General features: G+C 40.2%; 2 protein-coding genes and 1 long non-coding RNA gene across 6 annotated transcripts in view; 2 read left to right on the top strand and 1 right to left on the bottom strand.

Moving 5' to 3' along the window:
* fanca (FA complementation group A) overlaps positions 1 to 1,010 on the top strand; it is a 44,410-nt gene extending 43,400 nt beyond the window's left edge. For all 4 annotated transcript variants that reach the window (XR_004222362.1, XM_002933685.5, XM_012962337.3 and 1 more), the window contains one exon: positions 513 to 1,010. Coding sequence is in view for 3 of the 4 variants with exons in the window: in XM_002933685.5 (XP_002933731.3) it covers positions 513 to 620 (108 nt within the window). In the remaining variant the exon portion in view is untranslated. The remainder of the gene's footprint in view (positions 1 to 512) is intronic.
* znf276 (zinc finger protein 276) lies at positions 698 to 9,994 on the bottom strand. The gene is made up of 11 exons (XM_002933664.5): positions 9,757 to 9,994; positions 8,753 to 9,062; positions 7,136 to 7,179; positions 6,385 to 6,792; positions 4,385 to 4,457; positions 4,166 to 4,246; positions 3,195 to 3,302; positions 2,997 to 3,072; positions 2,687 to 2,804; positions 2,466 to 2,565; positions 698 to 1,311 (listed from the first exon to the last, which is right to left on the bottom strand). Exons 1-11 carry the CDS (start codon positions 9,881 to 9,883, stop codon positions 1,044 to 1,046), a joined length of 1,713 nt encoding a protein of 570 aa, XP_002933710.1. The 5' UTR covers positions 9,884 to 9,994; the 3' UTR covers positions 698 to 1,043.
* Positions 9,950 to 16,251, top strand: part of LOC108647446 — a 29,538-nt gene continuing 23,236 nt past the window's right edge. Inside the window, exon 1 of the long non-coding RNA XR_004222363.1 lies at positions 9,950 to 10,031. This is a non-coding gene — a long non-coding RNA (uncharacterized LOC108647446). The remainder of the gene's footprint in view (positions 10,032 to 16,251) is intronic.

Here is a 16,251-nt window from a genome sequence, read left to right on the forward strand (position 1 = left end):
AGCTGTCCAAATCTTGTGAAACTGTGTGACTGGCACTGATATTGCTGGCGTAACAGCTGCTTTTTTTTTTTTTTTTTTTTACCACCATTTTGATATTTACTTTTGAGTACTGACTGATCAGTCATAGCTCATCAGCGATGTGTCCTCAGGACACAGCCACAACAAAGTTAGCAGGCTGGGACTGCTGGGAGAAAGTTTAAAAAATAAATGTGAGCATGGCTCAAGGTGAAGCTGCTAGCTGAATTTGATATGCTGGGAACGATACAGATCCCCACTAAAAAAAAATATATAACTTTCATTGTATATATCTAGCCTTATTTTTCAGTGACTTATTGAGACGGATAATGCAATTGTACCATTTAAAACCCCAACTGTCATGCAAAATAGTATACTTTTGCTTTGGTTTACCTAATATGTAGTGTGTCCGAGATAGTAACTTTCTTTTCCTTAATAAACCATTCCAAATCCAAAAACAACCTCTGAATATAACTTTTGCTTATTTTCTATGTAAGATGTTAGAATCATGGGAGGAGTGTGACCCTGAGCTGGCTGCAGTTCTGAGGAGTTCTTTCAAGGCCCCAGATGACTATGATGATTTGTTTTCAGAGCCTGTCTTTTAATGAACCATTTGCTTTCTAAACCTCTATCTGCTTAACAGTAAAATTTGTCTTTTCCACATAAAAAAGGAGGGATTAAGTTATGTTGTGTTTAATTTATTTTAACAATATCCATCCTACCTATGTCATGAATGGCTGAAATCATACTCAAATTTCTATAGAAATACTGTTTGTTACATAGTTCCTTTTCTTTTGGGATTGACTCTATTGTGCATTATGTGGTCAACAAAGCAGTAAGGATTACGCATAAAAATAAAACCTCAAGTCTCTTTGCCATCAAATCCTGTCTGTTTTATACTTTGTCACTATAAAAACATGGTAAAAACAAGATGTCTAACAGAGGACAATGCCTTATTATACAAACAATAAAACTTTACAAAAATTTTTAAATTTTAAAAAATGCTGTGTGTGTGTGTTTCGATTTTTTTAGGGTGGGAGCTGCTGTGTCAGTTCTGGTTTCAATACTTGCTCTTCTGTTGTCCCTGAGTGGGCATCGGGCTCTGTTTCTGGCTGCTTGGCTGGGCTCTGTGTAAGTGGATGTACCATAGACATGTGCACATTGAGATTATGAGCCTTCTCAAAGCGTTTGGCACATTGGTCACAGGCAAACTCCAAATCTGCCTCAGCTTTGTGCTTGGTCATGTGGTACTTCAACGATGCTCTCTGTCTGCACTGAAAGCCACATACTTCACATCTGTAGAGACACCATGTGTTAGCTAGATGACACCAGATGCTTCCAGAAAAAAAACTTCTATTAGTTTACATACAAATATAATCTAAAAATATCTATGAAGATAAGATTTCACTCCAGTATTACACACAAAAATTGAGGGGTCAGTATACATTGACTGGGCTCCATTATAAGTACCAAATGGACCACTAATTTATTCTGTTAGCTATTCTCACCTTAACTAGTAAATAGTAATTTGCGTGGGGGGTCCTGTACCAAATTTTTTTTTTTTTGCATAGTGGAAGAATATAAAATTCTAAGCAACTTTTCAATTTTTAATAATTAAACATCAATTATTTTACCTTAATTTGTAATTGCTATAGAAAACCGTGCCATTAAGTAATCCTAATAGAAAATTGCCAATTTAAAGGGGCCGCCCCCTGATCATACGCTTCAGGGCGCACACATACATGTTAGGTAAGATCAACCAATTACTGGACACAGTTCTGTCTTTTGCTTCCACACTTCTTCTTCCTGTTACAGTTAGAGCTACATTTGTTCTAATCATGTGATTTCTTAGGCAGCATGCAGAACATCACAAAATGGTGGCTCTGGTAAAAGGGCAATATTTACTGATATATTCCAGCTTGGGGATATTCTTTAGTAGTATATATCATTTAGATGCCTATCTGTTGGTTAGGTATTCATTCTGGGGGTATAGTTTTCCTTTAAAGGGGTACAGTGGTACAACCTAAAGTAAGTTTTCCCCCTGAATTCTTACAGAATTAGTCTGCTACAAATTTGCATGGAGCTGAATATACTTTTTCTAATATGTGCACTTGCAGAGGGCAAAATGAAACATGGGAGCCATGGGGTTAGCAAGATGTATCTTCTACCCTTTTTTATTCTCTCACTGAAGGAAAAAAGCCTTTTGTTACAGAAAACTGCTTGCTATCAGCTCTAAGGTGTTGATCTGATTCCGTCCAATGAAACTTTAGGCTAAGCACATTAATCTAATGACAAGGGGTACTGGTGGCCAAATCCACCTGTCAGTGACACAGAAAACAAAGCACTTAATGGAAGAGTTATGTAAAATAACATTTTCAATTCATTATGAACCTGGATTTAGGCGTGGTTGTTCATTTGATAAGTAGTGGGTTAATAAGGGCTGTACATACTGTAAAGGTTTGGCACCAGAGTGTCTCATCTGATGCACAGAGAGGTGCTTCCGTTGCTTGAAAGCTTGTCCACACTGGTCACAGATGTGGTTTCTCTCCTCTGCAAATAAACAGTGAAGGAAGTTTTTTCTCATGTTCTGGTTTGGTTGCTTCAGCATTTCTGCAGCACTGGACAAATCAAAGATGGCCTGAATTCAACCAGACTTGCTATGTATGCTTACCTGTGTGAATGAGCTTAACGTGCCTCTGAAGGTACCGATCTATCATAAATACTTTGTTGCAGCCAGGGTGTGGACATGGTCGCTCCCGCACTTCCTCGTGATGTTCTTTAATGTGTTTCTGTGGGGGGAGGGGAAGCAAGCCCAGTTATTACATGGTCCAAAACAATTCATTTGGTGCTTAAGCTGGAAGATATTTGAAGGAATGTTTGTTTTGTTTCTATAAAAAGGTGGTTTATAATTACAGCTCTGTCACACTGACTAATGGACTAAACATTTTCCATTGGTATCACAAATGTTTTCCCCTTTTTACCTTCATACCGTCAGCACCTCTGTATACAGCTGTGCAGCCTTGGTAAGGACACTTATAAATTGTAGGCAGTTCCTCCCTGCAATGGTATAAGAGAAAAACATAGTCAACATATCAAGACAAACATACAGATGTCCCTCTCTGGAATAGAGAATCCAAAGAAAGTTTCACTCTTATCAAATAAAACTATGCAGTACTCACCGTTCCCGCTTAATTTTCTTCCAGCCTGGTTTGGGACCTGGCTTCTTTTTCTCTCTGAATTCTGTCAGCTTTTGGGACTTTCTGGGTTCTCTTTTCTTTTGAGGGTTCCTGAATGGTGAAGAACGCAAACCAAATACAGTAGTTATAAAAGAGAATGTCATATTCTTTGACCAGTATGAATACAAAGCCTGAAACCAAGTCTTTCCTCCTTATAATAAACAGGAGGACTATTCAGCATCTGAAAGTGAGGATTACAGGATGCCCATGGTCAGTGACTCATGCCAACCAGTCTAATTGTTACATTCTTTGTTCAACCTGCACCTGGCCAGTTGCTAACGGTTGATAATTGAGCGCCATTGACTCTAGGTAAATACTGATGACATGCTCATAAAGACCACTAGGATTGAATCCCCCCCTTAATTACACATTACTGTATACATTCTATCAGAATAAAGAAACTAGAAGTCCTAGTGTTATTGTGGGTGTGGGCAGACACTTCCATATTTGTTCTCATTTTTTTTATCAGGTGTTTTCCAGCATTAAGCACAATTCTGCAAGGAAATATGAGATCACTCTCTTCCTTTAATTATATCTTTTAACTTATTCTACTGCTGAGCCCTCTAGGAATGAGATGTCTAAGTAAATAGAGGAAAAGGGAAAAGTAATAAAATTAGAACAGTAACAAAATGTGTAGAGCTGCCTTTATATCAATAAAACAAATATTTAATTGAAAATAATCCCCCAATACACAAAATTTCTCTCTCGGGTTTGATAAACATTAGTAAAGGAATTCTAGCTCCACATCAATATTTTGTTTGCAAATTTTATATACAAATAAGGTCAGATACTGAGCTATTTTATTATCTTGTGTGTATGGCCGTACATGCAGGCATTCTACCATAAATATAAACAAATGCCTCTTTATTTAAAATTATGACAGAATACAAGGAAGTGGAAACCACTAGAATTACCTCTTTGCTATGCATGGTTCAAAGGAGTCATCTGAGGACGGCTGCTGTCCAGGTTCTCCTTCCTCCTGGCTCTGGAAATCTCTGTACGAAAGAAAGCAACACTTGGCAAACTCCTCAGCGACAAAATGTCTGCTTTTACTATGACCCCACATGCAGCTCAGTGGGTCGCTTGAGTGTATTCTGACAAGAACATAGTCGGACGTGTGGGCATGCCCTCACCCATCTGAGAGGTCGCTGCAATCTTCTTTGGAGTGGTCATTGGAGGCGAGAGTAGAGTTCCTGCAGTCTTGACCTAATAAATAAATATACATTCAGTTATTAGTAGATAAATGAATGAATTAAGTCTTAATTATTACTTTCCCTTTCATGGAGGAAGGAAATGTAATGGCAAAAAGAAACACACACACAAACCTGAAAAAAGGCTACCCAAAAGACATGAGACGTGGTGCCACAAACAACAGTTTAGGGCAAACACAATGCAATGACTGCTGTGAACACTGGTTGCAGCTTATTATAGTTTGTGAGAATTGTGCTAAGCAGCAATCCAGAATATGTACTCGGTGATACTTACCCTGTGGAAGCAGACAGTACACTTCTCTTACAGGTAGTGGACTTTTTTTGGTTCAAGCTTTAAAATAAACTTACATATTTATGAAACCATTGCAGTATCAGTGGTATTTGGTTATATATTTAGGGCAGCCTATTAGTATTCTCTTTAAATATTAATCTAATTTATCTTTAATCTAGGCTTCTAGGGCTATTAAGGGCAAATAGGGATTTTCCCTAAATTTTACCCTAATAGAACTGCAGTTTGGACCCCCAGCCTAGGCTCAAGGTCCTCCTAGGAAGTCAGTCTTACAGTTTTGGAACCTCTAATATAATGGAAAGCACCTCGCAAGAAATCAGAGCATTACAGTCATCAATTTGTTCTAGTAAAATTATTTCTGTGAGCAAATTATGCTCAGTCAGTGAATCTATCCTGGGACTAAGTGGTTACCTGCTTTTCTATAACACTGTTGTTGACAATTGCTGTCTCTGTTATACATTTCAGAAAAAAAAATTATTTTGGCAAGGTCAGAAGGCCAAAAAATATGACCAGTGATGAATTTTACAAAACAGAAAAGCCTCATGTTCACTTAAGGGACAATAACCAGGGATTTCACACTGGCAGCCTACAGCCAAGTAAAAGGCAGTGCAGTGCTATTTTGTGTGTTAAAAGAGATGCTCAGCTCTTAGTTCTGGTTAAGGAGGAAAAATAAAATTGATAGGACTGAATGCAAAAAAAGCTTTGACCCTGTGCAGGATCATGAGCAGAGAAATGCTTACACCCATCTGGCAGGTGTAATAAAGGAAGAGAAAGTGTGGAAAAGTGACTTAAGGAGGACCTGTCACCCAGACATAAAAACTGTATAATAAAAGTCCTTTTCAAATTAAACATAAAACCCAAATTCATTTTTATATTAACACATCCAAACCCATTATAAAGGCATTTAAAAATCCCAGCTGTCAATCATATATTGCTTGCCTCGTCTCTATGCCTTAGGCATAGAGGCGGGGCAGACAATAACTTCAGCTTTCCATTCAGCACTACCTAGATGACACTGCACATCTCACTTCCCCCCCCTCCTCATCATCTAATTGTGTAGCCAGTGCATGGGCATGAGGTTTCCCATTCTGGCACATAAACAAGATTTTGGCATGATACAAAGCTTGTCTTCATAACAGTGTCCACAAAATGGTGCCTGCCTACTTGCTTTGATTGAGTAATTCCAAGACGGAGGGAAACAAGATTTATATTATATTATTGCTCAACTAACAATATAGAAAATAATTTGGAGTTATTTCTTAAGGTGACAGATCCCCTTTAAATATTGATTTCTACAAGAAATGTAGGACTATGTATATAAAAATAATATATTTTAAAATACTGCAGAGACCATTTTATCTAATTCTGATTCCAACTCTACAAAATTCAAATGCCAGCTGCTAATATGGTCACTGCCAACTAAATTTGCAGTCCAATGTCTTGTGTACAGGACCCCTGGCTGGGGATTATTCAGAGAAAAATTCCATAAATCAAGAGCCCCTGGTCAATGTACCCATAATAAACCACTCAGATTTTTCTGGCCCCCAGGTGATCCAATCATTTACCTGATGGCCCAAGGTTTGGATCAGCTGTTTTAGCCACCATCTTTAAACATATGGCCAGGTTATCTTACCTTGTGATGAGTCTGGAGCAGCCAAGGGTGGAGAAGGTGTTCTGTTTTGCGTGATATGATTTACTACAACACAGGTATCAAGAAGCACAGATGCGGTGTTTATTCGATCAGGGGGGTTGTACTCTGAATCAGGTATAGTCCTTGTGTTAATACGGTGTATTCCATTGCCACTTAAGCCCTGCTCGGGGCTCATTTCCTCCTCTGGTTGAGCAGGTGAGGAGATGCAATCTGAATCTGGTTGCATGATATAGTCATGTCCCCCTCCACACTCCCACACTGCTTGTATAATACCACAGTACTGTGTGGCCATCACCCTCTGCAGTATAGGTAGGAAGGAGCAGCCTCCTGCATGTTTGTGTGTCCAGTTCACCAGGCTATGTAGACATTCAGGAGTTGAAGTGATTAAATCTATAAATTCAAGAAAAAGCATTCACAAATCTGTGTGGAATTGTGAGTGATCACACTACACAAATTAAAACTTATATAAAGTAACCATGTGATTACAGACAAGCCATTATGAAAGCTTTAATAATAATTATATATATAATTATTTATACACTTCTACTGTACGTAAACAGGGAGGCATAAGTAAACTACATAATACTTGTATGCAGTATACAAGAATACAAGTATACAAGTATACAGAATGTTTAAAATAAATACTATCTGCCTTTTCAAAAAATTGTGTTTTTATTTATGGCATACACAATTTGGTATGTAAGGGAAGAAGGCCAATAAGCTAATGTTTTACCTGCACAGGGACCTGTGGTAGAACCGATGACATCATGTATTTTGCTGTTGGGACAACAAAAAGAAAAGATACAGTTGCTAGAGGACACATATAGCCCCAAAGCATTATTCCCGCTTCCTTACAATATTTTGGCTAACATAGATCCCAAAAATAAATGTAGTCCTTACATAGGATGTCTAGTATAAAATCAATTGTGCGTAGCAAACAGTAGATTTGAGCTGATTTTCCATGTCTGCATTATTTGGTCACACACAAGATTTTTGAGACATGCAACCACACAGAATGTATAATTTGGCTACATACTCGGGGGCTTAAATGCAGGAATGGCGACTGCCCAGTGTTTGCTGAATGAAAAAAATGCAGCAATGAGCATTATCTATCTTAAAATTACTGAAAAGCATGAACAAATCCGTATAAGATTCATAGCTCAACCCCCGGCATGTTTTAGTGGTTCACTCTGGCACCTAGTAAGTAAAGATACTCAGCATACAATTAAAAAGCCACAATACACATATACTTGCCTGATGTTGTACCTACGGAAAAAACAATATAGAGTGTACCAATACTAAGGGGCACATTTACTAATCCACGAACGTCCGAAAAGCATCCAAATGCGTTTTTTTCGCAATGATCGGTATTTTGCGATTTTTTCATAAATTGTCGTGACTTTTTTGTAGCGTTACGACTTGCGCAAATTGTCGCGACTTTTTCGTAGCCGTCGCGCCGAGTACGAAAGTTTCGGATTCATTCAAGCTTCAGTATCGTGACTTTCCTTGGGCCAGGTTGGAGCTGCAGAGTGCCATTGAGTCCTATGGGAGGCTTCCAAAATCATGCAAAGTCTGAAAGTTTTGCCCACCGTTTACAATCGCTCAATATGAAAAAGTCGCGACAATATACAAGCAAATCGTAACGGCTACGAAAAAGTCGTAACGGCGACTAAAAAAATCTCAGAAAATACGAAAAAGTCGCAAAATGTTCGTTTCCAATCCGAATTTTTCCCATTCTGATTCGTGGATTAGTAAATCAGCCCCTAAGTAAAGGTGGGCATGCGTGGAAAAAAACACTTGTTTGATAAGGTCTCTACTTCCCACAGACAATCTAGGGCAAATCAGAATGATCTGAACCATTTTGCTCCACAACAACTATCAGGTCATACTGCAAGCCAGCTTATCACAAAGGGGACACTTTGGCATGCAGTTCATTCATTTTTGTGTCCTCCAGGGTGTCTAAGCTGGCTGCCTTCTTTTATGTAAGTTTACATGCAGCCATACTGATTATAGTTTGTTTTTGTAAGCAAAGGTTGTAGCACTTTCATTAGTTGGCGTTATAGTTCTCACCCATATTAACAAACAGATAATGGAGGCTTTACCTATTATAATAACCAATGCATAAATTATAATGAACTGAAAGTAACAAATATTTATAAAGCGAGCACATTTTATCATATTATCCTGCAACAACTCCATTAAACAACACAGAATACTAAGTCACTCTCAGTACAGCTGCTTTTCACTTCAGGCCCCAACACTTCTCACAGTATTTTGTGCCATTTCAATGCAAAGAGCTACTTTCCCAGTGACTTGAGGAGATGCTATAAAAAAGCAGAATAACACTCACTCAGATTTGTTGCCATGAGGGTTGGTAGGCGAAGTGTTTACTTTCTGAATGAAAGTTCTCAGCACACTGCGACATTTGTAAAACTGAGCATGGCAGTGCTTGCACACAAACTGCGGCAGCTCGGGATCCTGACGCACAGATACACCCACCAGTTGATGGAAGTCGGCAAAGAACACATGGTCCAGGCGCTTCTGCTTCTCTGAGCTCAGACCTGTCACTGGCACTTTCCCAAAAGCATGGCGCAGGCTACGAGAGGAGAACTTGCCATGACAGAGACGGCAGTACCCAGTGCCCACAGTCTTGCCAATGCCTGAAAGCCAATAGGAATCAAAGAAAGAGTATTTATAATGGCAAAGAACACAAATAAGAGTTTGTACATCCTTTCTGGTGGCAAACTGCAGCCTTATTCATGCCAAATAAGCCACAAATGAGATGCCCATATGACCAAATAGCTCTAATAATACCCTGTCATAGTACCATGGTACCCAAAAGGGAACTAAACAGCAGGAGGGTGAAGCAGAATCATTGCAATTAGCACTTTATTAAATATTTGGGGTTTCCTATATTTGCTTTCACATCACTTGATAAAGGGACGGGGCAACGCAAACATGGTGTGTAATAAAGTGTCAAAGTTTCCTCAATTACAACCAAAAACCACAGACAAATAAGGGAAGCCTTTGAAGTTAATGCAAACTCATATAGTGACAAACACTAAAACCCACTACATGCTGCTATATTGTTTTTTCTAGTTTATATTTACTAATACATAAATATGCTCCTAGACAATAACCCATAGTAACATATCACAGCTATGTTCACACATAAATAGGAAGGATACAAGCAAATATTTGATTGGTTAATTTATAAGGGAATAGTTGTCCAAAATGAATAAATATGCCACTTTATGTATTGCAGTCTACAGACCAACACGTTTCTGCGCCTCTACATCCATGTAACTCTGAAAGCTGTATCCCTCCATACATTCTTCCTCCCTACACTCTCACCCTGGATCCGCTCATCTCGGCCCAGCTGCACGGCACAGCCCACAGATCTGATCCCTTCCGGTACCGCCACCTGAGCTCTTCTTTTCCGCTCCGAAGCCGCATTCCCCCTACGTCTCTCCCGCTTCATCCCTCGGCTTCAGCCCCAGCGCTTGAGCACCAAAGCCGCCATTAAACCGGAAAGCGCCCTACCAACAGGACGGGGACTGCTGGAAAGAGAGGCCGTGGTGACATATTGCCACCTTGCGTCAGGAAAGAGCTACGTCGAAGAATACGAGGTTAGTTGCGTATTTATATTTAATATATGGTTGTACATATTCCAAACCTTATTAAATATTGGACAAACAATGTTGGTTGTGCAGTACGCCTTGTGCCAGCAAAGCAAAAATATTCAAAAAAGGTGGCATGTATTTGGTATAAGGAAAAACATAAACGAGAGACGAGGAAAGAAAAATTGGGAAAAGAAAAAACAGTTTGGAGGGAAAAAAATGTTCTAAAAAGAAAAGCATGTATAAAAGGGAAAAGGCAGAAGAGTGTTGGGAAGTTGAGAAGGCAGTGGAAGGCATGAAAACGACAGTAGGATGTACATTAGAAGGGAGTAGAGAGGTGTTCCCTACAGGTGTGGGTACAGGCTTTTACTGAGGTGCATTTGGTACCTAGCAATGTCCCCACTGTAACCCACTGTTTCCCTACTTTCTACAGTGATTGATGGGTGTAGTTTCTCTATTTGCCTATCAGTGTTTTGTTCCTGTCACCCTGTGTTGTGTTAAACTGGAACTGCAACCAATGCCTTGCAATATATAGTAGGTGTCTTCTCCCAGAGAAGCCACTTCTCCAAGTGGCTTGGCATTTGAAAGTGCAAAGGGTTGGTATATCTGCCATTGGTGCCTATGTATGATTGTGTTTGCAGACTGGTGTCTCTGTAATTCTAAGCAAGTTCTACTACTGTATATGATGTACCTGCCTATAAGTGAAAGGAGTTAGATGCTCTGCTCCTGGCCCTTCATGCGGTACCTTCAGGTTAAGAAAGGCTTAAAAGGAATGTCCACAAGTAAATATTTAGAATCAAATATTTGATTTGCAACAGGTTTTTTTCTTATGTCCCCTATTACACATGCCATAGGCCTTATATTTTGCAGTTAGCACTTTATAACATATTTGCGGTTTCACCTATTTACTCATAACACAATTGATAAAAAACCCAAACGTGTTGTGTGTGACATGGTGTGTTTGTAATAAAGTGCTAAAGCATCTTCAGTTACAGCGATAAACTACAGGCAAATAAGGAAAGCCTTCTGAGTTGTGCCTTCAGTTGCATAGGGTTCCAGCTCGTGGGAAAAACTGAAGAGACTCTGAGTGTGAATAAAGGTTTTTGCCTTCAGCTGCCTCTAGTAAAATCACATGTATTTGGGTTGGGTCATGGTTTAAAAGCTTCTTTTTGTTGTACTACTGGAAAACACAGTGTGTATATATTGTATTACTATCAGTATAATTTCCATTAAAAGTGGAAGTGAGTACAGTACTTCAGCCTAAGTATTGCTTATTGAGCACAGAATTTCTAGACTTTTTCATCTATATATTCAAGTGGGAGATGCACTACCTGAGATATTTACGGAGGCTTGAATGTATGTTTTCATCCTAAGAGCACGGAAGAAAATCTAACTCTGCTAAGGGTAAGCCATGACATCTTTACGGATGTCAACCTGACATATCCTTCCTAACCTACCTCCTCTCAGCTATGAGTGACTGTAACATAGAATCAGAGATACTTCCCTCTGTATTGCTGGATATAAATGTGGTGCTGTGTGTTTGTGTGTTTCCCTGTTATTCAGAACTACATGGTATATGGGCAACGTCTAACTCCATCATTCCTAATACATACACACATCAGACTCTTCATGTGTTACATTTTTACATATTTATTTTGCTCTTATATTATAATTCATAAAATTAAATGATGAGTGTCATGAAAATGACCTAACAGAAATATGGAAGAACACTGGAGAGTAACCACAAAACACTTTAACTTTATTTTGTAAAGTAACACAGCAGCAACAAATCATCCTATGGATAACAGAAAGGTAGTTCCAGCATCCCACAAAAATCTATACACGGTCTAAACAATAATGGGTGAAGGGTAGCTGAAGCAGTAGATTTAAAATGCAGTCTTTTCTTCTCTCTGGGAGATGCCCAGACGCACTGGGAATCAAAACCGCTTGGGAAAAATGTACAGGTCTGGCTGGATTCTGGTTAAATCTGTAGTTCCATGTTGCAGGGGCCAGTTAATGCATATTTATATGTTTCCTGTGTCTCTGCCTTACAGAGAATTCAGCTCTGATACACCTTCCACAGAAAGTCTTCCCATTAAGCCATGGGGTCCTGAAGAATAAATCTTTTAACCTCTTCTTAGTCAGTCCGCTGAGGGTAATTCCCTGTAGATGTCACTGGCCTTGCCAGTTTTCTTGCCTGCCAGGTTTTTTGGCCACTCTTCCCAGGGAACATTGTAATCCTCACAAATTATTTCAAAGCTTTTCAGGTAGGAATCAATGCCCTCCTGTCTGTCATCAAATGTGAGAAAGGTAGCATGTGTTAATTTCACTACTGGTTTGTAGACCTCAGACCTCAGGATGGATCCAGAAGAATACAATGCAAGAGATTGTTGGTTCTGCCTTGTACCCAGGACCTCCTGAGAAGCCAGCTCAAGGACCCACAGGTGATCTGCAGCAGAAAGGCACTAAAACAGCAATCCACTTATTATTTCGATCGATCACAGAATCTGTGACTCGCTCATCACCTGCTTGGAAGGCAGAATCAAACGGAGAAGCTGCTGTTTCCTCCTCATTAGATAACAAATGATGTTCCATAATAATAGGGTTGGTCTGTTGTAGTCCAACTCTCTGGGCATTAAATGCAGCACTCTCATCATCATTCTGCCCCTTTGAACGTAATTCCTAGTAGAAGCTTGAACTCTGCAGGATAGGTAAGTGCAGGTTATGGGGCTCTCCCGCCAGTGGATGTGTGTTGATGGGGCTCCCCTCAGTAGGGTGAGGCCCTGATTCACTGGGAATCAGAGCTACTTAGGAAAAATTTACAGATCTGGTGGGACTCTTTCCAGAAACTTATCTGCCAGTCTAGCAGCTTCCTCTAGGGTGAGTGGTAATAGATCCCAAACCCACACTCTCACTGCAGGGGCACATTGTTCAATGAACTGCACCACTAAGCAAAGCTGGTGAAGTCCCTCAATTGTTGCTTGTCCCTCAGCAGATGGACCCGCAAATAGAAGAACCCTGATAGTGATGTCCTGCTTAGCCCTGCGCAGTGTTACTCACCAAACATTGCTCCAACAATCACATACAATCTCCAGTATGGGGTTCCATGCCTTTCTTTTCTTCAGCATCCGCCCAGTAATATTCCTTCCCAGATACAGATCTTATATTACGCTCTTGCTTCAGAACTTGCTGAGGTGGAGCATCTCATATTCACTTCATCCCACCGGGACTTTTTCTATGTATAGGACTATGGACTGGCCCACCACCTGCCCTTTCCAGTCACATATTTGCCCCTTGTATGAATCTCACTCAGCCAAATAATCATTTGCTGATATTTCTATAGCCGGTGTTAATACCCAGGCTTGGAATTCGGTTTGCTCTAGGTCCTGTCTAAGGCCTTTAAACACATGGCACAAATGGAGGCTGTACTTTTTTTATTCAGAAATTCGCTCTAGTTAATATCCTGAAAAGTAGGTGATATTGAATAGTGAATATCTAACTTGAGTGATTAAATTTTTTTACCCTTTGTGCTTCTAAATCGGTCCTCATGAATTCATTGGCATATTCCTAACTTGATGCACAATAATTAGGGATGAGAAAATCTCTCCTGTTTCACTGAAAAATTCACAAAAAGCCGCAAGATATTCTGAAGTCTCAAGCGACAATTTTTTTTACTGCGCAACATTTTTTTTTTTTACACAGTGCATTTAACTAACCCATAGGGGCTGATTTACTTACCCACGAACGGGTCGAATGGAGTCCGATTGCGTTTTTTTCGTAATGATCGGTATTTTGCGATTTTTTTCGTATGTTTTGCGATTTTTTCGGATTCTTTACGAATTTTTCGTTACCAATACGATTTTTGCGTAAAAACGCGAGTTTTTGTATCCATTACGATAGGTTGCGTAAAAAGTTGCGCATTTTTCGTAGCGTTAAAACTTACGCGAAAAGTTGCGCATTTTTCGTAGCGTTAAGTTTTAAGTCGGAACTTTTCCAATTCGGGTCGGATTCGTGGGTTAGTAAATCAGCCCCATAGTATTGCCATATACCGTATATACTCGAGTATAAGCCGAGTTTTTGAGCACTAAAAATGTGCTCAAAAAGTAAGCCTCGGCTTATACTCGCGCATATACTAGAATATATACGGTAAATCGATGACATGCGCGCTTGAATATGCCACTTGAATATACCGCGGCAGAGGGACTGCTACGCTACGCTAGGAACATGCAGGCACCCCAGAATCAGTTGGTACTTTTCCTCCACTTTAATCTACCGCTGCACTACAGCGAGAGGCAGAGGGACCTAGACGCTACCGGAAAGGAACATGCACCCTAGCTGCCGCCTTCCACTCCATAGTATGTAGCTCGCTGACAGCAAGGGGCCCGGTAATCCAAGTAAGTGAAGCACAGCCGGGCCCTCCATAACGCCCAAAACTCACTGGGCCCGGGAAGGCTATTGCCCCCTTACCAAATGGCGGCCCTGCCCAGTATTTGCTACAGGCAACGGGGGTGTGAATGTTCGTTTAAGCAGAGTAGGGGGAGGGGGTTTGATGCGCTATGGTAACCCTGGTTCTCTGTCAGTCCCCGCAATCTAGCGTTACCATGCACCCCCAGGGAAGCTCCCCTTTATTTTCCCCAGGCCACCAGCGTTCCTGTTACTGTAACCCCCAGTCACAGGCGAGGTGAGTTAATGGCATTCCCAGTGTCTTCCTCTCTGTATTTTTGTGCCAGGAACCCCTCTGCCCTAACAATCATGCCGGGGGCATTGTGTAGCTCTGTACAGTGGGAGCAGCAAGTCTGAGCATTCAGTCCCCTGTATGGAAAGGCAATAATACACAAACTGAAGGGGGGGGGGTAGGCTTTATACATAAATGCTAGTGACTCCAAGCACCCTTGGACTGCTGTTAGTGTGGGGATGTGGGAGTAGTAGTTCATTCTCTCACATATAGGTGTGTAGGCACCATCTCAGTGCCTTGTGCCTGAGTCTGAGCTTTCAGCCAGCGCTACACATTAGAACTGCTTTCAGCTAACCTATTGTTTCTCCTACTCCCATGTAACTGGAGGAGTCCCAAGCCGGACTTGGATTTCTTACTATTGAGTGCTATTCTGATACCTACTGGGAGCTGCTATCTTGCTCCATTCCCATTGTTCTGCTGATCGGCTGCTGGGGGTGAGGGGGGGATATCACTCCAACTTGAAGCGCAGCAGTAAAGTGTGACTGAGTCTGAGCTTTCAGCCAGCGCTACACATTAGAACTGCTTTCAGCTAACCTATTGTTTCTCCTACTCCCATGTAACTGGGGGAGTCGGCTTATACTCGAGTCAATAAGTTTTTCCAGTTTTCTTAGGTAAAATTAGGTACCTCGGCTTATATTCGGATCGGCTTATACTCGAGTATATACGGTATATCATCTCAGCAGTGTTTTTTATCTCATACCATAGTATGTACGCCCGTCTCAACAGTATTGTCACAAAAGTTTTAATTGGGGGATAAAGGGAAATTAAATGTTGCAGCCCTAAGTGGAAAGTAATACAGATATTATAAGCTTAATCAACCCTGACCCATCCCTTTTACGCTTTCTAATGAAATAAAAGAAACCGTTACTATCTTTGCTGCAGCTGTAATCAACAATTTTCAGATATCCAGATTTTCTGGTTTTAGATCTCTGAATTTCAACAGAATAGAAAATTCTTCAGTTGTAGAAATAATATTGTGAGTTATGTAAAAAAAAAAAAAAAATAGATTTTTGCCAAAGCCAATCTTTTTGGCAGCTCTATAACAGTCATTAATGCTTACCTATGAAAAATATTTTTCTAATGTAATATTTTACAACACAGGCAGCAGTTTTGTGTAAGCCCACAAAAATCCCATCATATTTACATTGTTCTATACTGGTAACCCTCTGGAGTATTCTCTTTTCCTTGAAGACACTGGGTGGGGAGAAACAAGAAATTGTCACAACCTAAAACCAGAATAGAGGATGGATCTGGATAGGGGATGGTCCTCTGCCTTTATACTTTCCCTCTTAAACTGATCTGTTGATATTATTTGTCGTAATGATCCTCTGCTATTTCAGGGCTTCTATGGCGCACAGTTGCTTTGTCACCCTGTTCTCAGCCAGGAACACCTGCAATAAGATAAAATGGCATACTTTGCATGTTTTACTCGGTTACTAATACTCATTTTGGATTAAGAATTTCACCTTTCCAAAAGTGCCTTCGCCCATTACT

The sequence above is a fragment of the Xenopus tropicalis genome, chromosome 4 (assembly GCF_000004195.4).
Source record: "Xenopus tropicalis strain Nigerian chromosome 4, UCB_Xtro_10.0, whole genome shotgun sequence".
In the NCBI taxonomy this organism is placed as follows: Eukaryota; Metazoa; Chordata; class Amphibia; order Anura; family Pipidae; genus Xenopus; species Xenopus tropicalis.

Coding starts and splice junctions, on each gene's coding strand:
- znf276 (XM_002933664.5), bottom strand. CDS start 9,883: ATGAAGCGGGAGAGACGTAGGGGGAATGCGGCTTCGGAGCGGAAAAGA. Junction 3,073..3,194: donor AAGAAAATTAAGCGGGAACG/GTGAGTACTGCA, acceptor ATACCATTGCAG/GGAGGAACTGCCTACAATTT. Junction 1,312..2,465: donor TCTGGTGCCAAACCTTTACA/GTATGTACAGCC, acceptor GTGTCTCTACAG/ATGTGAAGTATGTGGCTTTC.